The sequence below is a fragment of the Myotis yumanensis genome, unplaced genomic scaffold, assembly GCF_028538775.1.
Source record: "Myotis yumanensis isolate MYYU_CA2020_CCGP unplaced genomic scaffold, mMyoYum1.0.hap1 SCAF_17, whole genome shotgun sequence".
Classification (NCBI taxonomy): domain Eukaryota; kingdom Metazoa; phylum Chordata; class Mammalia; order Chiroptera; family Vespertilionidae; genus Myotis; species Myotis yumanensis.
The window spans coordinates 18969178-18993503 of record NW_027223768.1 but is presented as its reverse complement, the minus strand read 5'-3'; the positions used below and the strand labels follow the sequence as shown (position 1 = coordinate 18993503).

The following is a 24326-nucleotide window of genomic DNA, read 5'->3' as shown; positions in this document are numbered from 1 at the left end:
TTATATTACTTGATAAAACTATTACATCAATCCTAGGTTATCAAATAAATATTCTCTTGTGATATCTTTTTGATACAACATATTTTTCTGCAGTTCATTTCATATGTTTATTCTAAAAAGAATAAACTTGTATTACATTCTTCCCATTTAGCAAGGGACAAGCATTGATCCGTGAACGGTGAATGTAGTTGGATAACTGGGGTGGGAGTGAGGGAAGGAAATATTTCACTTTCTAAGACTCCCTGAATAATCCAACCAAGTCACTGATAGGTGAGTCATTACATAAACACCCCCTTACAATGCACTCCCTCTCCTAGACTCCTCAGACATATTTAATTCCCACCCGGCTCACCCAAGCAGAGCTGTTACTACTTCATCTATATTCCACACACATGATTAAGATAACTATTATGCCCTATATCAGAATATACTCGACCTATCTGTGTACAGGCCTGGCTTCCCCCAAAGCTACACTCCTCAAGGGTATGAACTCTTTTCATCTACATAGCCCTAGAAACCACAGAGAGTGCAGTCATAAAAGATGCTCAATAAAAGTTCTGGGGGTGGGTTAAAAGGGGTCAAGGAGGGGGAAGGGGGACATATGTAATATGTTCAAACAATAAAGATTTAATTTTTTAAAAAGAGTTACTATGCCGAGACCGGTTTGGCTCAGTGGGTAGAGCGTCGGCCTGCGGACTGAAAGGTCCCAGGTTCGATTCCAGTCAAGGGCGTGTATCTGGGTTGCGGGCACATCCCCAGTGGGGATGTGCAGGAGGCAGCTGATCGATGCTTCTCTCTCATCGGTGTTTCTAACTCTCTCTATCTCTCTCCCTTCCTCTCTGTGAAAAATCAATGGAATATATTAAGAAAAAAAAAAGAGTAACTGAATAAATGAGTGTGTTAATAAGTGAATGAAATTAATGCCTGCCTTGCAATCTTGATTTTATCAGACAGTCATTAGGAGTGACTTTTAGAGAATATCATTGGACTTTATGATATACTTGAATATGCATAACCACTGAAATAATAACTCGTGAAATCACTACAAAGTCAAGTTTTAGAATTCAAACATTACATGATATACACCAGCCAGAAAAAAAGACACACAAAAAAGAAAAATCTGACACTTGATGCTTCTACTAAAAAGATTCCTTCTCCATTCCATCAGCTGTTATTCACATCATGTGTTCTTATGAAAATCACGTGACTGGAAGTTGTCACACATATTGAAGTAGAAGTATACACTGACACCATAGCCATTATCTCTATTATCATGTTCATGATGTAATATCATATTGGTAAAAATAGTAGAAGCTAATCTTGAATACTTACTACGTGCCAAGCACTGTATCATTTTATTTAATTCCCACAACAATCCCAGTAATGATCCCTGCTTTACAAATGATGAAACTGAGGCTTAGAAAATTGGGATAACTTCTCAAGATCACAAATTAATATGTGGGAAGAGTGAGACTCAAATCCAGGAGGAAAGGTTGGTGTTCACTATGGAGGGCGACCGTGGCTTCAAAACTCTGCTGCTTACTTACTAGCTTGGGACCTTGAGCACGTTCCTTACGTGGCGCTTGGTATATATGGTAAAACTTTTATCACATATATGAGCATATACTTGTAGTGTCAGGAGTTCATAAATAATATTTTAATTTTTCCCCCAAAGTCTGAAATCTTGAAAGGTATGAATTAACAAAGCCTCTACCTGCTACCCCATGAGCAGCCATTAAAAGTACAGTTTGTTATTTATATGAAAAAGGGATCTGACATCCAGAATTATGGTCTTTGCACATTTTTGCTCAGATAGCCCCATCAATAAAAACTTTTCTGAGCATAAACTTCCAATATATGTCTATTTCTTTCACTATTTATTTTTATTACATACCAGTACTACTGTATTATACTGTAATTTTTATATTTTTAACATTCAGTCTCCAAATTCTCTACAACTATTTGTACAAATTTAACCATATTTGAAATTCCTGATTTCAGGTTTTTAAGTAAGAAGACATAAAGAGTTTTTATAATAACACACATGTAGTTTTCAGTGGCAAAATCACATAGTGGTATTTAAATTGCCAAATATCTCAAATGCCATTCTCTATAACATGAGTTTATTTCCACAGCAGGTGCTCTGTCATCCATCATCATAATATTATTTTTTACTTGAAGGGATAGATCAGTGTTTTTTAAACATCTTGCTATTAACATCATGTGACAGCAATCTTTTCAAAGCGCTCATCCATCCTATGAGTTAAGGTTAAATTAAAACTAGATAACCTATAAATCCACGTAATCAAGCACATGTAAACTGTAAAAAACTGTAATATTCTGAAAGTGAACATATGAGTGTCAGCACCACTGTTATTCAGCTCCAAGGTGTGCAAACCCCTTCTTCTCTCGGGTCACTCCTGAACCACATGGGACAAGTGGCCACTGGGCCCAAGGACCTAGTGAGATCTCAGTACCACAGCACAACAAATGTCAGCATAGCAAGTATCAATTCAGCTCCATATCCTTGTGTGTTTGTATTTTTAAAAATACAAATGAAACTTTAGACATCCTCCCCATGGATCACCTTGCACATGCCACTGTAGAAAACATTAATCATAAAAGATGGTTTAAAAATCTGAATTTAGCGGTGACTGAATATTCTAGGCACTCAAAAATATTTGTGGAAGGGAGGGGGCAAAGAAGGAAGGAAGGGAAAAAGGAATTAGAGGAGTTAAGGAATTATAAAAGTTGATATATCCTGAGGAACAATGTCTTGGTTATCAAAAAAATCACATTTATGAATTAAAATTTTTTAAAGTTGCTATTATTTCAAAAACTACATTTTAGAGTAGATTAAAAAATAAGGAGGTGAGACCTACAAAGACAGTCTAGGATTGAGGATGACCTTTACCATGTTCTAAAATCAGCCTTTTAGACATAAGCAAAGGAATCTACATTGAATCCAGAGGCTCCTGATGTGGGCAGCTGCCCACATCATTGAATGGCAAGGTCATTTAGGCACAGAAGGCCTTTTAATTTCATTTTAAGTTGATTTGATTTTTAAAGTATACTAGAAGCCAACTATATTGTGAACAAGATAACTGTACATAAATCTCAAACAACAACAAAAAAGGTTACTTTATTTCACTTAAAATATATTCCAATTTGGTAAATAGTTATTATAAAGTCACTTACAGGGAAAAATGAAAGCCAAGGCATAAAGTGTTTGCAGCTGACTATGGTGTATTGTTTCCACTATCCAGCAAGGGTTCCAACAAAAGGCAGAACTATTCACTGCACTCCATCGATAGCATGTTGAAATAGGTCCAAAGCATTATTGGAGTTACGAGTTAAATGTTGTCCATGAGCATAACATGAAAATAGCTTCCTACCTTTGTGATGAGAAGTCGGTATATATCCAGCATTGCCTGGTTGTCATGGCAGTCTGCTAACAACTGCCATACCTCTGCCCTCAGAGCTTCAGGGATGCCACTCTTCACCAGCGTGGGCAGTCCTTTTGGTCGTGCACCAAGGTTACTGTGCCTGAAAAAAACAAGAAAATAAGACATTCATATACCCCTCACCACTGCTGAACTGCTGTTGTTATGAAAAGTATATTAATGAGTTTACATAAAGTATAAGCCTGGGTCAAGAGAAATGGGGGAAGAGCATGAGATAATGATAGAGTTTAAACTCTGTGATGTCTTTGACTATGTTCCTTGATCTTATCTTCTTTATTGGTGAACCATGTTATTCCACCATCAAGGAAAGGTTTTTCTTCCTCTCATTTACTTTTTTATAAATCATCCTATGAACTTTCTCATTATAACTAGAGGCCCAGTGCACAAAAAATTGTGCACTCAGGGGGGTCCCTCAGCCCAGCTTGTGCCCCCTCGCAGTCTGGGACCCTCGGGGGATGACCACCTGCTAGCTTAAGCCCACTCCCTGGGGGATCAGGCCTAAGCTGACAGTCAGACATCCCTCTGGCAGCCCGGGAGCCCTCGGGGGATGTCCACTAGCCAGCAGGGGCAGGCCTAAGCTGCAGTCGGACATCCTTAGTGCTGCTGAGGAGGCGGGAGAGGCTCCCACCACCACCGCTGTACTGGCAGCCGTCAGCCTGGCTTGTGGCTGAGCAGAGCACCTCCTGTGGGAGCGCACTGACCACCAGGGGGCAGCTCCTGCATTGAGCATCTGCCCCCTGGTGGTCAATGTGTGTCATAGTGACCAGTCATTCCCAGTCGTTCTGCTGTTAGGGTCAATTTGCATATTACCCTTTTATTATATAGGAGTGCCTGGCCAGCCTGGGTGAGGGGCTGATGGCTGTTTGTAGGCTGGCCACAGCCCCTTCAGGGTAGGGGTTCCCCCTGGGGTGCCTGGCCAGCCTGGGTGAGGGGCTGATGGCTGTTTGCAGGCTGGCCAAGCCCCCCCAGCGGGGACCCTCACCCCATGAGGGTGTGGCCAGCCTAGGTGAGTGGCTGATGGCTGTTTTCAGGTTGGCCACAGTCCCTTCAGGGTGGGGGTCCCCGCTGGGGTGCCTGGCCAGCCTGGGTGAGGGGCTGATGGCTGTTTATAGGCTGGCCAAGGAATTAGAGGAGTTAAGGAATTATAAAAGTTGATATATCCTGAGGAACAATGTCTTGGTTATCAAAAAAATCACATTTATGAATTAAAATTTTTTAAAGTTGCTATTATTTCAAAAACTACATTTTAGAGTAGATTAAAAAATTAGGAGGTGAGACCGCAGCAGGAACCCTCACCTCATGAGGGTGTGGCCAGCCTGGGTGAGTGGCTGATGATGGCTGTTTGCAGGCTGGCCACAGCCCCTTCAGGGTAGGGGTTCCCCCTGGGGTGCCTGGCCAGCTTGGGTGAGGGACTGATGGCTGTTTACAGGCTGGCCACAGCCCCTTCAGTGTGGGGGTCCCCACTGGGGTGCCTGGCCATCCTGGGTGAGGGGCTGAGGGCCATTTGTAGGCTGGCTAAGCCCCCCAGTGGGGACCCTCACCCCATGAGGGTATGGCCAGCCTGGGTGAGGGGCTGATGGCTGTTTGTAGGTTGGCTATAACCCCCAGCCACCCAAGCTCCCAGTGGAGGCTGGCTAGAAGTAGGAATCTGGGATTTGTTTATCTTCTATAATTGAAACTTTGTTGCCTTTAGCAGAGGCCACAGCCAGCTCCGGGCTGGCGGGAAGCTTGGCTTCCTCCATTGCCCAGGCAACCAAGCCTCCTGCTTGCTCCAGCTCCGTGGCTGCCGATCGCCATCTTGGTTGGGTTAATTTGCATATGGTCGCTCTGATTGGCTGGTGGGCGTGGCTTGGGGTGTAGTGAAGGTACAGTCAATTAGCATCTTTGTATTTTATTAGTGTAGATGAATGTATTAACTAAATATTTCTAAGCAGCATGTCAAGGCACAAAAAGAATCATCTGAATCTCCTGAGATAAATGTATGGCAAATTGGCTAAGTGTGTGTGCATGGCAGGGGATGTGGGGGGGAAGTGACCCTGAAGCTGAAAGTGGATCATAGGCTCTGGATCAACATGCCCCAAATGCCCAAGAAGCCAAGAGGCCAAAGAATGATGCAGATAAGTCCAGCTTGTCGGTTTAGAGTTTTAACAGGGAACTTACCTACAGGAATGCAGTCCTGGGCACCAGCAGGACAAATGGATCCCAGCAGCATTCACCACCCCCCAGACTATCTGTTTTGTGCCCTCTAAGTGATGAACCTATATGTTCCAAAAGGAAAGTAGGGGTAATGGGAGGACAAAGGGGCCATATACCAGGGGTTCTGGTGCCAGGGTGAGTTAAACATTAAGAATGCCTTAAAAAATCACCCATCCTCCATATCTAATCAAACTCGATTACCAATTGGTTTCCTTATCTTCCACACCCCCATGTGATGTCTGAGCATGCTGATCTGTCTTCTTAAGAACCTTTTTTAGGTCAGTTTAGCCAGGATCCCACATTACCCCTGAGGTTTCTGCTTAGTAATTTTCCATCCACTGACCTCCACCTTGCACCCTGGCTGTAAATTCACACTTTTTTTTTTTTTTTGCTGTATTTGAAGTTAGCCCAATCTTTCTCCCCCACTGCAAGACCCACTTCAGTGATCCCTATACCTGTATCAAGATAGCCCCGCCCCCTTTGAATGAAGTCTACCTGTCTTTAAGAAGTGTCATGAATAGTTTTACTTCAACACTAACTCAGGGCCATCTGAATTGAAAATTGTTGATCATAAAATAATAGGGACAATAACACTAAACAAAATCAGTAAAAACATGTGAAATAAATTTAGATAGGTCAACAATGCTTACAATGAATAAATTAACTTCTGGATATAATATAGGGAAAAATAGTGGAAAATTTTTACTATGGACTAAAGAGATTGCTGAACATCCTTTCAATGGAATGCTGGAGCTTCTGAGAATTATCTGATGGCATAGGGGGTGTATTTATTTGTCTTTGACTAGGCTAATTCACAACTCTCATCAGGTAGAAGATAATATATAGAAAACTGATAATAATGCAAAAGTTTTTTGTACTCAGCTATTCAAGTGATTCCTGTTCATACAATGCAAATGGATTGTCAGGTGGAGAATACAAATCTCTAAATCAAATCCTCATTTTGATTGGTTCTAATATCTTATTGGTTCCCTATAAATTAATGAGCTAAACAAATTCTGAGATGTGTTCTTTTTATATTTGTACATGTATAATAAATCAAATTTTCTTTGCTTAATAAAGGCGAGGCAGCAGGCCCTCTCTTCCTCTTAGGGTAATTCCTTACAAGCATAATAGGCTCAACACTTTGTTAGGAATTTGACAAACCTAGTCTCCAGATTTTATAATGAAAAGTCATAAACCTTCCAACCCTTGGATCTATAAATACACATCTTCAAATTAACTCAGGAGTCTCTTAGGATATGTATAGGAGATCATGATAAATAACATTCATTTGACTCTTAAGATAAAAGTAGTTTAATTGTTCTTATACTTTATTGTACTTTTTAAAAAATTTTTCTGTAGTTTCTCCTGGACTACCTGCATGCATATAATCTGATATGTATACTCAATTAAAAAAAAGTGTTTTCCATATGTCTACACTGATATGGAGGAATCTTTTCATTGGCAAGATTATTTTATCAGCATATGACATCATGATTATCTTTTTTAAAAACTTAATTATAATAAATATAAACAGGGTATTTACAATAAATATAAACAGAGTACTCTTTTTGATAGTTCCAGAAAAAAAAAAAGTAATATAGTCAGAAAGAATAAAACAGACTGAGTTAGAGTTTATAATCAGTGGTGAAATGAGTATTTCTAAACTCTACAGCCCCTTTTTGTGGTAACTGTCTTAGTAAAGAAAGAAAATGTAACCCTATAATAATGCTATCTATGTGTGTTGGCATACAGCATAAAATTGACTGCTCTGAGCAATGTTATGCCTGGAGAAATAATAATGCAAATATGTCTTTCAAAAGTAAGTTATATAAGACCATACTGGGAGAAGACCTAGATAAACATAAAGAGTATTTGTGAATTTTATTTTAACTTTTATGTTTTTAAAAAATTCATTAAATATTAAGATACTAGAGGCCCGGTGCACAAAAATTTGTGCACTGGGGGGGGGGGGGGGGGGGGGGGGCAGGTCCCCCAGCCCGGCCTGTGCCCTCGCGCAGTCTGGGACCCCTCGGAAGATAACGACCTGCTGGCTTAGGCCTGCTCCCAGGTGGCAGAGGGCATGCCCAATCCCTAGGTGCAGCCCCTGGTCAGGCTCAGAGCAGGGCCGATTGGGGAGTTGGGGCGCCCCCCCCGTCATGCACAGAGCAGGACGGATTGGGAGGTTGCGATGCCACCCTCAGTCATGCTCAGGGTAGGGCCGATTGGGGGGTTGGGGCACCGCCCCCTGTCACACTCAAGGCAGGGTCGATGGGGAGGTTGCAGCGCCACCCCCTGTCACGCACAGAGCAGGGCCAATCAGGGGGTTGGGGCGCTGCCCCCTGTCACTCACAGAGCAGGGCCCATCAGGGGGGTTGGGGCTCCGTACCCTGTCACACACAGAGCAGGGCCCATCAGGGGGTTGGGGAGCTCCCCTCTGTCATGCACACAGCAGGGCCCATCAGAGGGTTGGGGCGCTGCCCCCTGTCACTCACAGAGCAGGGCCCATCAGGGGGTTGAGGAGCTCCCCCCTGTCACACACAGAGCAGGGTCGATAAGGGGGTTGGGGAGCTCCCCCCTGTCACTCACAGAGTAGGGCCAATAGGGAAACTGGAGCACCGCCCCCTGTCACACACAGAGCAGGGCGGATCAGGGGGTTGGGGTGCTGCACCCTGTCACACTCAGGGCAGGGCCAATGGGGAGGTTATGGCTCTACCCTGTCACACACAGAGCAAGGCCCGTGGAGGGGGGTTGGGGCGCCACCCTCTATCACCCACAGAGCAGGGCCGATCAGGGGGTTGGGGCGCCGCCACTGTCACAATCAGGGCAGGGCCGATGGAGAGGTTATGGCTCTACCCTGTCACACACAGAGCAGGGCCCGTGGGGAGGGGGGGGTTGGGGCACCGCACCCTGTCACACACAGAGCAGGGCCGATCAGGGGGTTGGTGTGCCGCACCCTGTCACACACAGAGCCGCAGGGCGATCAGGGGGTTGGGGAGCTCCCCCCTATCAGGCACAGAGCAGGGCTGATCAGGGGGTTGGGGCACCTTCCCCTGTCACAAACAGAGCAGGGCGGATAGGGAGGTTGTGGCCCACCCCCTGTCACACACGGAGCAGCAGGGCGATCAGGGGGTTTGGGCACTGCCCCCTGTCACGCTGATCCTGTGCCAGGAGGCCTCGCGGCTCCGCTGATCCCAGTGCTGGGAGGCATATTACCCTTTTATATAGGATAGAGGCCTGGGGGCTGGCTGGTTTGCCCTAAAGGGCGTCCTGGATCAGGGTAGGGGTCCCCACTGGGGTGCCTGGCCAGCCTGGATGAGGGGATGATGGCTGTTTGCAGCTGGTCACACACCCTTCAGGGTGGGGGTCCCCACTGGGGTGCCTGGCCAGTCTGGGTGAGGGGCTGAGGGCTGCCTTAAGGCTGGTGATTAACTGAAGCTCCCAACCGCTCCTTTTTTTCTTTTTCTTTTTTTATTCTGGGCCAGCTTTAGCTCTGGCTCTAGCTCTGAGGCTTCCGCTGGTTTGTTTGCGTTCTATAATCGAAACAATGTATAACTTCAGCTCTGAGATCCCGGCCATTTGTTTAGCTTCTATATTTGTTAGAATGTTTCAAACTGCCGGCTCAGAGGCCGGCAAGGCAGGCGGGGAACGTTGGAGTCTGCAGCAAGCAAGCCTCATGTTCGCTTCCAGCTGCCTGGCTGCCGGCCGCCATCTTGGCTGACAGCTAATTTGCATATACTCACTGATTAGCCAATGAAAAGGGTAGCGGTCGTACGCCAATTACCATGTTTCTCTTTTATTAGTGTAGATATGAACACATATTTTATACAACAGAATTATAAAATATAAAATCTAACTAACTCAACATCAATTATGTAAACATTTTCAATAAGAAAAATAGATTTTTACCATCTTCCTAGCAATTCTCCCCAGGAATACAGGATCTTCTCAGGACAATCCTTAGACACATCACCTGTTCCACTTGAGAGTTCATTATCACTCTCTGCAGAAAAAAAACACAAAAACAAAAGCAACAACATTATGAAAAAATGAATTCATTAATATAGCAGGTAACAAAATTAACACCCAGAAATCAATGGCATTTTTATACATCACTAAATGAACTCTCAGAAAGGGAAACAAATAAACAAAGAAAAAAAATCCCATATACCATTTGCAACGAAAAAAAATTAAGATACTTAAGGATAAACTTGACCAAGGAGGCAAAAGACCTGTACCCTGAAAACTACAGGATTCTGAAAAAGAGATAGAGGACGATATAAACAAGTGGAAGAATATACTGTGTTCATGGATTGGTAGAATTAACATCATTAAAATATCCATACTACCCAAAGCAATCTACAGATTTAAGGCAATTCCTATTAAAATACCAACAGCATATTTCACAGATCTAGAATAAACACTCCAAAAATTTATGTGGAACCAAAAAAGACCCCAAATAGCCACAACAATCTTGAGAAAGAACAACAAAGTTGGAGGAATCTCAATACCAGATATCAAGTTATACTAAAAAGCCACTGTACTCAAAACAGCCTGGTACTGGCACACAAACAGGCATATGTATCAACAGAACAGTGACCCCAGAAATCAACCCAAGCCATTATGCTCAAGTAATGTTTGACAAAGGAGGCAAGAACATACAATGGAGTTAAGACAGTCTCTTCAATAAATGGTGTTGGGAAAACTGGACAGGTGCAAGCAAAAAAATAAAACTAGACCACAACTTACACCATACACAAGAGTAAACTAGAGTAAACTCAAAATGGATAAAAGACTTAAATGTAAGTCGTGAAACTATAAAAATCTTAGAAGAAACCATAGGCAGCAAAATCTCAGACATTTCTCGTAGCAATATGTTTACAGCTACATCTCCTAGGGGCAAGGAAACTAAGGAGAAAATAAACAAATGGGACTACATAAAAATAAAAAGCTTTTGCATAGCCCTAACCGGTTTGGCTCAGTGGATAGAGCGTCAGCCTGCGGACTCAAGGGCCCCAGGTTCAATTCCGGTCAAGGGCATGTACCTTGGTTGCGGGCGCATACCCAGTGGGGAGTGTGCAGGAGGCACCTGATCGATGTTTCTCTCTCATTGATGTTTCTAACTCTCTATCCCTCTCCCTTCCTCTCTGTAAAAAATCAATAAAATATATTTTTAAAAAAAAAGCTTTTGCATAGCAAAAGAAACCATCAACAAAATGAAAAAAAGAGCCCACTGCATAGGAGAACATATTTGCCAATGATACATCCGATAAGGGGTTAATTTCTAAAATAGAGAGGGAACTCAAACAACTTAACAAAAGGAAGACAAACAATCCAATTTAAAAATGGGCAAAGGATCAATATAGATACTTCTCCAAAGTGAACATACAGAAGGCCAAAAGGCATATGAAAAAAAGGTCAAAGTCACTAATGATCTAAGATATGCAAATTAAAACACAAATGAGATATCACTTCACACCTATCTGAATGGCTATCATCAACAAATCAACAAACAAGTGTTGGTGAGGATGTGGAGAAAAGGGAACCCTAGTACACGGCTGGTAGGAATGCAGACTGGTACAGCCACTGTGGAAAACAGTATGGAGTGTCCTTAAAAAAATAAAAATGGAACTCCCATTTGACCCAGTGATCCCACGTCTAGGAATATATACTAAGAAACCTGAAACACCAATAAGAAAGAATGTATGCACCCCTATGTTCATAGCAGCACAATTTACAATAGCTAAGATTTGGAAACAGCCCAAGTGCCTATTAGCAGATGAGTGGATAAAAAAGCTGTAGTACATCTACACAATGGAATACTACACAGCTGTAAAAAAGAAAGAACTCTTACCATTTGCAACAACATGGAAGGACCTGGAGAGCATTATGCTAAGTGAAATAAACCAGACAGAGATAAGTATGATATGATCTCATTCATATGTGGAATCTAATGAACAAAATAAACTGATGAATAAAATAGAACCACAGACATAGAAGCATGGAACAGACTGACAAATTTCAGAGGGAAGGAAGGGGTGGGGGGGGTGATTAACTGGGAAACTTATATGCATATATGCATAACCCATGAACTCAGACAACAGAGAGGTGAAGGCCTAGGAGGGCCAGGTAGAGGGTGGAGGGGTCAATGGGAAAAAAAAACAACACAAAAACAAAGGGGACATCTGTAATACTTTCAACAATATAGATAAATTTAAAATAAATAAATAAAATCTATATTCCAGGCACTATGCTAAGTTTTACAGGCATTATCTCATTTCATCCTTTAAACAACCTAATGAGGTAGTCACTACTAATTTGTCCACTTAGAAGACGAAAAAACTGGAAGCACAGAGAGATTAAGTAACTTGCCCGTGGTTACCCTGCTAATGGTTTGAATCCAGAGTCAAATACCACCTCTCTGTACAGTTTTCCCTACCACATTTCTAAAGGAGCTGGGCTCGGCATTAGCAGGTACCAGTCTGTGCCAAGTGCCTACATCTAGTACATGCTGGGAGCCAAAGCCAAGAATGAAAAAGCCAAGCCAAACTAAGTTCCTTTTAGTCAGTTAATATTATACCCTGTTCATATCTTATCACTGCATTTACTATATTTTGCTAAAATTAGCTACTTATGGGTCTTTTTCTTCAACTAGACCAGTGATGGCAAACCTATGACATGCGTGTCAGAGGTGACATGCGAACTCATTTTTTGGTTGATTTTTCTTTGATAAATGGCATTTAAATATATAAGATAAATATCAAAAATATAAATCTTTGTTTTACTATGGTTTCAAATATCAAAAAATTTCTATATGTGACAGGGCACCAGAGTTAAGTTAGGGTTTTTCAAAATGCTGACACGCCGAGCTCAAAAGGTTCGCCATCACTGAACTAGACTATAACCTCCTTGAAGAAAAAAGTCATGTCTTATTTATTTTTGTGTCCACAGCACCTGACCCACTAAAATTTTATTAAACTTTTACAAGTGTGATAAAACCTACTGAGGAACTAACTTGAACTACAGATGGCTTTCTAATGATCTGAGCTGATCCAGGAATCCCGCTTAAAAACACAGAAGAATAAATCATTTATGTTTCCTTTAGAGGGGGCATCCTGAATATCAACTGCCTACATTTTTCACAGTCTGTAGTACAGACTCTTCAAAACTGAGACCACTGGCAAGGGCCAAGTATCCTCTTGGTCTTCTCTGTGGCTAGAGAAGCTCCATTTCCTCTGCACACTTATTAGGTGAATGGTGGCAAAATGAAATTATATTGCAGAAATCAAAAAGCCTTCCATACATCCACATGTGGATGGAGGGAGGGCCAAAGAATCTCAGCATAAGTGATCTATAACCAGTGGCTCTCCCTCTCTATCATTCACATATGTAGCCCATTCTCATGAATGATATTCTTCAATGTGCACAGTGAATTTTCAACTAAGGGCACGCCCTCTGCCGAAACCGGTTTGGTTCAGTGGATAGAGCGTTGGCCTGTGGACTGAAGGGTCCCAGGTTCGATTCCGGTCAAGGGCGTGTACCTGGGTTGCAGGCACATCCCCAGTAGGAGATGTGCAGGAGTTAGCTGATTGATGTTTCTCTCTCATCGATGTTTCTAATTCTCTATCTCTCTCCCTTCCTCTCTGTAAAAAATCAATAAAATATATTTTTTAAAAAAGGGGGGGGGGCACGCCCTCTGAAGTAACAATGTACTCCCAAATATTGAGAACTGCTGTTCTACATATGTTATTCCAATTTGAAAAGATCTCATAATCTGATATATTAATCCCCTTGAGTACATTTATAACTTAGAATATATTCCTTTCCTTTTTAAAAAAATGTGATAAAAGGCCAACATACAAAATGTGACTTATATGAAGGTCAGATACTCCACTGAATTCAAACCACAATCCATACATCTATTCTTTGCCCTAAAATCTGGTTGCTAGTCACAGTGAAAGGAAAGGCAATCTGTTGCATCATCCTATGATTCAGGTTTATTATTCTACTTATACAAAATATCATCCTCTTTTCAAGAAAAGTACTGAGAATGAAACTTAAGTTTTCTTAGACAGTTTTAATCCCTCAACTGAATAACATGACCATTAAAAATATTCAACAGAAATCTTGCTTTGTGTAGCCATCAAGGGAATCCAAATTCTAACCACTGGAATTCAACCTGTTTTCCTCTGCGTGTCTGTACCTCTAACTTCTTGAATTTATTTTATTTATTTATTTTATTTATTTCCAGACTGTAAGCTCTTAGAGACTGGAACTGTTCTTAAGCATACAATATAGTGCCTTGCATATAACAAGCAGCAGAAGACTCGAAGGTCTCTTCTAATTCAAAGATTCACTGAAAATATGCAGCAGTGGTTATCAGCTCAGGGACTTAGTTTCTCAGAAAAAAATATGCCTGTTTTGTACTTGGTTACTTCTAATCAAACAAGAATAAACTCTGTTTCTCATACTAAAAAAAAAAAGAAAAAGAAAATATGCAGCAGTATCACCACCACCAGAATGTGTACATGACCAGCACAGTGGTCACTACCATCTTTCAGTCTGAATCCTAATCATTAAGTTGGCAGTGGAAGTGGGTTAGGGGGTCAGCATGCACTTGTGCTCCTAGACATAAAGGTTCTGAACTTTGCACCACCTACCTGTGCCTATGGAAATAAAGTCCAGAGGGTGCACTTTGCAACACAGAAAATAAAAGCTGTAAAATGCTGATGATAGTCCCAGACATGTGTAAATGTTCAATAAAAGTTAACCCCGATTATTACTATTAACACATCACAGGAGCAGTCTCCAAGGACTATCACAAAAATAAGTTCCAAGGTCTGTCTGCTTCTAGGCACCTTCTAAACCTTAACACCACTGACAAAGTATAGGGTCTCTAGATTTCACTAGAAGTCAGTGTCCGGAATATTTATATTTCTTCAGTCAGATGAAGCATGATTAAGATGTCTTAATCTAGCATAAGTACATGTGATTTGATTTATGACCACCATACCAAGAAAAGCAGGTCCTGGTCAAAGAGGAATCAGGCCTGAGTGACCACAGTGTGACAGAGAAGGCACAGGTGAACATTTGGGAGGAGGGGAGAGAATCCTAGGGGAAGGTGAATTCCCTCCCCTCAAATAAGGTGGGTTATTTCTGGTTTCCTAGGAGTTTTGATCTGTATATCCATGGTATGCTGGGATCCCGAAACATTATACACCTTTTAACAGATAAAAATCCAGAAGGCGTGGGTATGAGTGGAAAGGAGGAGGGGTTTTTCATGATTCCTCTCCCACACTATTAGGAAAGCAATGCTCACTGTCTTTCTGACTCCCCTTTAGACTAACATGCAGGCAGATGTACAAACCTAATGAGATGTTTAGAATTTAACTGTAGGTATTGTGAAATATTAAATCTCTGATAGGAAGAGCAGTGTAAATGAGGTTTAACAGTCATATAGGCACTTACAAAATTAAAATTTATTACCTAACAAACATATAAAAAATGCTCAACCTCACTTTGTAATCGGGGAAATGAAAATAAAATGGACACTACTTGTCCCTAATCAGAGTGATAAAGATTTAAAAGACTGATAATATCTGCTGTTGGTGAAGGCACAAAGGAGAGAGGGTGCTAGGTGGGCATACATTTGCAGTCTTTCTAGAGAGCAATTTAGTCATCCCATCAGCAACCAGATCAGGCACAGCTCAGATCAATCTAGACATCCATGTGTGTGCTTTGGAGTATATGTACAAGGAAGACTATTCTTTACAATATTTGCAATAGCAAGAAAGAAAAATGGAAATTGCTCTTAAAACCCTCAAAAGAGAAATGGAAATGTAAATTATGCTATATTCATGCCATAGAGTACTATATGCAATTAAAAAGAGTGAGAAATCATTTAATTTAGTATACACAGTATATTGTTTAATGAAAAAAGTAAGTTGCCAAACAAAAGGATAGGCATATTAGAAAAGGATACATATTTCTCCTTAGAATTAGAGTTCATGGGCAGTGGGGGTCCATTTTATATTTATTTACATTTTTAAACACTAAGAGAAAGTAGACTCCATATTTTTTGTGTGTTTGTTCTCTAAGTAATGCAAAGCTGCTTATCTTCCCAAATCGTAAATCTTTGACTGGATTTACAGACAGTTTTTCAATAGTTCTTTTAATTTATTTAAATGTCCCAAAGATTTGATTAAATAAATTATTTTCTCAGTCAAAAACCATTTTAGTTGATTCGGAAAAATCAACTTGGAAAAACTGAAATGACAAACCTATCAACAATATTTTCTAGGGAAAACCAGAACATTATTATTATAAGTTTATCTCAAAGAAAAAATCCCCTTGATGTCTTTCTATTACATTCTGTTCATCATTTGTCAACAACAATAATTATTTTAAGAACTCCAGTCTGTTTCCAATCAATCTCTTCCTTTTATTAGGCTACTATTTAAAATACTGTTGATATATCATCGTGAATAAAGTCTTATCTTCCTCTTAGCATGATGGATCTAGACAACCTTTTCAAACACATGCTTTACTAAACCACTTAGGAAAATATAGTTACACATAAAAACGTTAATAGAGAGAGGTAAATAAAATCAAGTCAAATCTATATAAAAACTGTGTGGCATTTAGATAGTTGCATTGACCCTTCAAATACAAAGGTCCTCTATCATTTAAAGGTCATCCCTACTATCAACAAAGACATTTATAAAATCAAATTAAGCCTTCCAACCTTCAAAAAAGGATCTGTGTATAACTTTATTTATAACTAGAGGCCCAGTGCACAAAAATGTGTGCACTTGGGAGGGTCCCTCAGCCCAGTCTGTGCCCTCTCGCAGTCTGGGACCCCTCGGGGAATGACCACCTGCCGGCTTAGGGCCGCTCCCAGGGGGATTGGGCCTAAGCTGGCAGTCAGACATCCCTCTGGCAACCCAGGAGCCCTCGGGGGATGTCCACTTGCCAGTGGGGAGCAGGCCTAGCTGCAGTCGGACATCCTTAGCGCTGCTGAGGAGGCAGGAGAGGCTCCCACCACTACCACTGTACGGGGAGCCGTCAGCCTGGCTTATGGCTGAGCAGAGCTCCCCCTGTGGGAGCACACTGACCACCAGGGGGCAGCTCCTGCATTGAGCATCTGCCCCCTGGTGGTCAGTGTGTGTCATAGTGACCAGTGATTCCCAGTCGCTCTGCTGTTAGGGTCAATTTGCATATTACCCTCTTATAATATAGGATAATAGAGGCTCGGTGCACGAATTTGTGCACGGGTGGGGTTCCTTGGCCTGGCCAGCGACTGGGGCCGATGGGGTCTGGCCAGCAGGGGGGCAGGAGGTTGGCCGGCTGGGGTTGGGGGGGCCATGGGAAGTTGGCCAGCCGGGGGAAAGGGTCGCAGGAGGTTGGCTGGCCAGGGGGAGGGGCTGTGGGAGCGCACTGACCACCAGGGGGAAGCTCTTGTGTTGAGCATCTGCCCCCTGGTGGTCAGTGCACATCATAGCGACCAGTCAACCGGTGGTTCGGTCATTTGATCATTCAGTTGCTTAGGCTTTTATATATATAGACTTGAGGCCTGGTGCACAGATTCATCCCTCAGCTGGCCACTGCAGCCCAGCCTTACCTGCCAGCTCGTCGGGCTCCAGCCCACTGTCTGCGTTGATCCGAAACAGCATGAAGTAGTGCGGGAAGTGGCAGGCGGCCAGGAAGGAGCCCAAGCCTGGGCTGGGCACTGTGCCTCTCCCACTCATCCCGGCCCCACTGCACCTGTCGCTGCCGCCGCTGAGGCATGCAGGGGGAGTGTCCATGGGAGAGGCTCACACCGCTGTAGCTGTGCTCACCAACCATCAGCCTGGCATCTGGTGCCCACCTGTCAACTGAGTGGCATTCCCGCTGTGGGAGCGCACTAACCACCAGGGAGCAGCTCCTGCTTTGAGTGCCTGCCCCCCTAGTGGTCAGTGCGCGTCATAGCTACCAGCTGGTCATCCAGTCGTCCAATCACTTAGGTTTTTATATATATAGACTAGAGGCCCAGTGCACAAAAATTTGTGCACTGGGGGGATGGGGGGGATCCCTCAGCCCAGCCTGTGCCCTCTCACAGTCTGGGACCCCTCGGGGGATGACCATCTGCTGACTGAGGCCTGCTCCCCAGGGGATTGGGCCTAAGCTGGCAATCAGACATCCTCTGGCAGCCCTGCAGCCATCGGGGGATGTCCACTTGCCAGCGGGAAGCAGACCTAAGCTGCAGTCGGACATCCTTAGCACTGCTGAGGAGGCGGGAGAGGCTCCCACCACCACTGCTGTACTGGCAGCCATCAGCCTGACTTGTGGCTGAGCAGAGCTCCTCCATGTGGGAGCTCACTGACCATCAGAGGGCAGCTCCTGCATTGAGCGTCTACCCCCTGGTGGTCAATGTGTGTCATAGTGACCAGTCATTCCCAGTCTTTCTGCTGTAGGGTCAGTTTGCATATTACCCTTTTACTATATAGGATAGAGGCCTGGTGCACAGGTGGGGGCCGGCTGGTTTGCCCTGAATGGTGTCCCGGATCAAGGTAGGGGTCCAGCTTGGGTGCCTGGCCAGCCTGGGTGAGGGGCTGATGGCTGTTTTCAGGCTGCCCGCACCCACTTCAGGGTGGGGGTCCCCACTGGGGTGCCTGGCCAGCCTGGATGAGGGGCTGAGGGCTGTTTTCAGGCTGCCCACATCCCCTCAGGGTGGGGGCCCCCACTGGGGTGCCTGGCCAGCCTGGATAAGGGGCTGATGACTGTTTTCAGGCTGCCCGCACCCCCTTCAGAGTGGGGGTCCCCACTGGGGTGCCTGGCCAGCCTGGATGAGGGGCTGAGGGCTGTTTTCAGGCTGCCCGCACCCCCTTCAGGGTGGGGGTCCCCACTGGGGTGCCTGGCCAGCCTGGGTGAGGGGCTGATGGCTGTTTTCAGGCTGCCTGCACCCCCTTCAGGGTGGTGGTCCCCACTGGAGTGCCTGGCCAGCCTGGATGAGGGGCTGAGGGCTGTTTTCAGGCAGGCCAAGCCTGCAACTAAAGCTCCCAGTCTCTCCTTTTTTTCTTTTCTTTTTTATTCTGGGATTTATTTACCTTCTGTAATTAAAACTTTGTTGCGGCTCCAGCTCTGAGGTGGGCTGGCTGAAAGCAGGTATCTGGGGTTTGTTTAGCTTCTATAATTGCAACATTGTTGCTTAGAGTGAAGCTCAGAGCCCAGCCGAGGCAGGCGGGGAACCTTGGCTTCCTCCATCACTGGAGCAAGCAAGCCTCATGTTCGCTTCAGCTGCCTGGCTGCCGGCCGCCATCTTGGTTGGCAGTTAATTTGCATATCCTGCTGATTAGCCAATGGGAAGCGTAGTGGAGGTATGGTTAATTACCATGTTTGTCTATTATTAGATAGGACTAGAGGCCCAGTGCATGAATTTCATGCACTGGGGGGGGGGGGGGTGTCCCTCAGCCCAGCCTGCACCCTCTCCAATCTGGGACCCCTTGGGGAATGTCCAACTGCCGGTTTAGGCCCGATCCCTGTCAGTCAGACATCCCCTCTCACAATCCAGTACTGCTGGCTCCCAACCGCTCACCTGCCTGCCTGCCCGATTGCCCCTAACCACTTCTGCCTGCCAGACTGATCGCTCCCTAACCACTCCCCTGCCAACCTGATCGGCCCCTAACTCCTCCCCTGCCAGCCCGGTCACCCCCAACTGCCCTCCCCTGCTGGCCTGATCGCCCACAACTGCCCTCCCCTGCCAGCCATCTTGTGGTGGCCATCTTGTGACCACATGAGGGCGGCCATCTTTGACCACATGGGGGCAGCCATCTTTGTGTGAGGGTGTGATGGTCAATTTGCATATTAGCTCTTTATTATATAGGATGACAGCTTTGTATGTAAATATGTAAGATTTCTATACATTTGAAATATATTTCAATAAGACAAAACAAAAAATCATCAGGTCATGAGATAATTATTTCCCTTAAAAAAGAAATAAAGGAATGAGACTTTGTATTATCTTAATACTTTAGATACCAAAGATTTTTCCCCTTGATTCCCAATTATTCTATGGATTAAATTAAGTTAGGAGAATGGGATTTTACTGAAGAGTGAGGAAATTCCATTTCAGTAAAACTTCAAGAATTTCAAATAAAAACATCTTGGTATATAATGTGAACTCTGAATATTGATGAGAAACATGAGTTTTCACTCAAACTTGAGGTAGCACCAGCCACGGTGCTAATCCAAGATTTTGCATAACATATTTTACTTAATTCAACCTCCCTCTTATCTTCTAATATCCTTTCCTATTCAGCCTTCATCTTATTCTATAATATTTTCACTGTGTTGATAGGGAAATTGCAAAGGCAGCCTTTTAACAATGTCTCTAAGATAAATTATACATTAATCTTAATCTCCATTTTTCAAGAAGTTTGAAGCATGAAGCCTGGCAAAGAAGCATCACATTAGCTGGCAATCAGGAGAATTTGGGGGTTGGGAAATGTGAGGCATTTAGTCACACTGAAGTTAGAAAGATGAGGAAGGACAGCTGCATGCATACTGGAATGACATGCAAACAGCACTAATTAAGAAAGAACTAGGGATAACTTTCTATGGGGTACTGGTTAATTCAAAATTAATTTTCTAACTTCTGAAATGAATATTTTTAACAAATTAGGAAAATATATAAAAAGGGAAACATGATCCCTTAATTCTTGATAATGAACCTTTAATGTTTCAGAAAATATAAATAGCATATCTACAAAGAACAAAATAAACCAAATTTGACATTAACATAAAAACAAAAACACCAAAATAAGAAAAATAATAAAAGAACACCAAAAACAACCAAACCTATAAAAGCTTAATAACCACATAGAAGCACTTTAAAATCAACACTTAACTCTTTTTCTAAATACATACAATATAAAATTTACAACTCATATTTACTATATTCACAATCTTATATTTACTATAAAGTTAAAACTTAAACTTTACGCAATATATTTATATTTTTAAAACTTTTGGATAAAATTGTCAAGGTTGATTTTCTTACCAAAAATTCTACATCATATTAACATTGAAAATCAATCCTCCCTGAAAAAGCTTATATAACAATATAAAAACTATATTTATGATCGTAAGATATATTTTTTCTATTGGATCATCCATTTATGATAGTATGAATTAAGTACACATTTGGGAGTTGCCGAAACAACCAAGAGTACAGTTGTAGCCTGCAAATTACCAAATTGTTTAGGCGCACTTAAATACTGAGAAAGATGGATGCCTACCACGAAACTTATCTGAGGAAACACTAACTCTAGCATGCTTCTCTTTTTTTCTCCCTATTTCTCATATTTCCTTTCAAACGTATTTTCTATGAAAAAAAACCCAACTCATGAAACTTGAGTTGCTCTAATTAAGATCATTTCAAAAACCAAGAAAAAAATCCTTGTTTTTTAGATAGCATAGCCAAACCAAAAACAAAAAAAAAATGCAGACTATACTAAATGTAAAAGGTACAACCAAGAGTAAAGCTTACCTATTATTACTGTGAATCTGGTATTTTACAATTGGGCATATATCCTAAAGGAGGTCATACTGTACTCCCCATCTGTTGCCTTCTTGTAACTTACTATCCATGTTACAAGTAACTAAATACAGCAGGTCCTCGAATAACATAGTCTTATCCTTCAACATCATTTTGTTATAATGCTGATGAGATGCCATAGGAACTCAACTCTCCTTTATAGCAACTAGCCCATGGTAAATTGGTTTCATTATCATCGTTTCGCTTGAAGTCACAGAACCTATCAATGACATTATGTGAGGACTTACTGTACCAGTCTCAGGTCAACCAACAGAAAGCCAGTGTGAAATTCAGATGAAGCAACACCAGTGTGCCTCAAGTTTCAAAAGCAGGAGCCATTCAGAACATGTGGGAGTATATGAGGCTGACAAGGTAATTTAAAAATAATCCCTATAATGGTGCATTGATGAAATTAATCTTCTGCTAAGATTTCTTGCATTCAAATTAGTACTCTTTAACACACTTGTTTTTTTTGAACAGCATTTGAAAAATATGCAAAGATACCTTAATCCATTTTATTTTATATCTTTCCCCCAAAATTAAGAGCAATTTAGTGCTTTTAAATGGATCCCTTTTTAGTTAAATTACAAGCTAAGGCAAGACAATTTAGAGTGACTTGAACTTCCATTTTTGCTTTGACAGGCAAATTGTTGAAAATAATTAAATAAAAGAATATTCCAATCACCCCAGCAGTAAAACATTTCTATGCCACCTCCAGCTCTAACTTTTGATGCTTGCGTTGACAGAAATGTCAATTACAGAACTAATAATAAAGTGTATTGAAAATGTATGAAACGCCTGATCTATAAAAGAATAGGAACTATTACTTCCTACTCTGTGATTTTTGTAGTTTTAATATAGGTGATGGCTTAATACATTTTCAAAAGACAAGGTGATATATATCAAGTGGTGAAAAATTGCTAAGAAAAGAAGTGGAAAAATTTTAGAGAAAAACAGAAATCTGGTGACTTGCTTTTATTCAGACCATACATAAGAAGGAGAAATTGAAAACTTTATGTATGTTTTTCATAATTTTAAATTCAATTCCAGAAGTGTTACCTGTGTTTTTTCAGTCTTCCTCACTACTGAATTATTTTGAGCCATTATAAAAGGAAAAATATTCATTATTGTAATATTTGTTATAACCTATATTGTATTTCTTTTCATTTATTTACTAGAGGCCCAGTGCACAAAATTCGTGCACTCAGAGGTGGGGGTCCCTCAGCCTGGCCTGCACCCTCTCGCAGTCAGGGAGCCCTCAGGGGATGTCTGACTGCCCGGAGGCGGGAGAGGCTCCCACCACCACTGCTGCACTCGCCAGCCGTGAGCCCAGCTCAGGGCTTCTGGCTGAGCGGCACCCCCCTGTGGGAGCGCACTGACCACCAGGGGGCAGCTCCTGTATTGAGCATCTGCCCCCTGGTGGTCAGTGTGCATCATAGTGACCGGTCATTCCACTGTTCAGTCAATTGCATATTAACCTTTTATTATATAGGATTATTTGTTCATTCATTGTTATTCATACTATTTACTGAGCAATCAAGATCTCCTTGAGAAGGTAGCATCTGAGAAAAGATTAGAAAGAAGAGGGCAGATAAGTTGGCAATCTAGGAAAACCAGAGTTCCAGCCGAGGGAACAGCAAGTACAACAGCCCAGAGACCTATGTTGGTCGGCAAGATGGCAAAAGGACAAGTGTGGGATTTGTGAGGCAGAGAGGAGGAGGAAATGAGGTCATAAAGGAACAAATCAGAGAGCAAGACTGCATATGGCCTTGTAAACCATGATAAAAGAAGTCTGGTTGAATGAAATGAGAGGCCAACAGAGGGTTTTAAGCAGAGCAATAATGTGATCTGACAAATTTCAAAAGGATGAAATTTGGCTGGTGTGTGGAACACAGGCACAGGATGGCAGGCAGGAGACCAGTTAGGAGGCACTGCAATAATCCAACACAAGAAATGACAAGCCCAGAGAGAGGCCGGATTCGGGGCTCTGAGAAGTTGCCACTGGCTGACACAGGAAGACTAATAGGCTTCAGCCATCTTCTCCTCCTAGAACATGGGTTCTCTCCATAGAATAAAAAAGAAGAAAAAAACCAAGATGGCGGCATAGGTAAACACCGGAGATTGCTGCTTAGCACAACCACTTTAAGAATACAACTAAAAGACGGAACAGACATCATCCAGTACCACAGGAAGGCTGGCTGAGTGGAAATTCTACAACTAGAAGGAAAGAGAAAACATACCGAGACTCAGAGGAGGTGCAGTGCGGAAGTAAAGTACAGCGGTATGGAGGCGCACGTGGAGAGGGTTGGCGGCTGTGGACACGGTTGTCTTTTTCAATTGGTAGGGAGTCTCAAGCTCTGAGCTCCAGTTCTGGGCGAGTCTCTGGGGACCCAGACTCATACGGGAGAAACTGGACTGTCAGGCATCAGTCAGAACTCGAGGGCAGTTTTCTCTCGGAGGTGCTTGCAGCTATTGCCGGGACACTGAGAAGCGGGGCCTCTGAGGGCAGCCATAGCTGCTTGATCCATCCTGTTGATCCCCTGGGACCCCCGCCTCGCCCAAGCTGTGTGCCGGCTTTTGCATATGAAAGGCCTGGCCCTCTCCAATCTGGGACCCCTCGGGGGATGTTCAACAGGGATCGGGCCTAAACCAGCAGTCAGACATCTCTCTTGCAATCCAGGACCACTGGCTCCTAACCACTCACCTGCCTGCCTGCCTGCCTGATCGCCCCTAACCCCTGTGCCTGCCTGCCTGATTGTCCCCACCCGCCTCTGCCTGCCTGCCTGATGCCCCTAATTGCTCCCCTGCCCACCTGATCGCCCCTAACCACCTCTGCCTCGGCCCCCGCCACCATGGCTTTGTCCAGAAGGACATCCAGAAGGATGTCCAGAAGACGTCTGGTCTATCTGGTCTAATTAGCATATTACCCTTTCATTAGTATAGATTCTGCTGGTGGTTATACACCATTTGTCAAAATTCAATGAACTATATACACAATAAACAGTTAAATTCCATAGTACATAAACTATATCTTCATAAAGTTTTTTGATAAAACACTTAGAATAATGTCTAGCATATATAAGCACTCAATA

General features: G+C 42.9%; 1 protein-coding gene across 3 annotated transcripts in view; it reads right to left on the bottom strand.

Moving 5' to 3' along the window:
- Window positions 1-24326, bottom strand: part of RABGAP1L (RAB GTPase activating protein 1 like) — a 425164-nt gene that overhangs the window by 318277 nt on the left and 82561 nt on the right. For all 3 annotated transcript variants that reach the window (XM_070397213.1, XM_070397212.1, XM_070397214.1), the window contains 2 exons: window positions 9570-9663; window positions 3396-3546 (listed from right to left, as the gene is read on the bottom strand). In XM_070397213.1, coding sequence (XP_070253314.1) covers window positions 3396-3546; window positions 9570-9663 — 245 coding nt within the window. The remainder of the gene's footprint in view (window positions 1-3395; window positions 3547-9569; window positions 9664-24326) is intronic.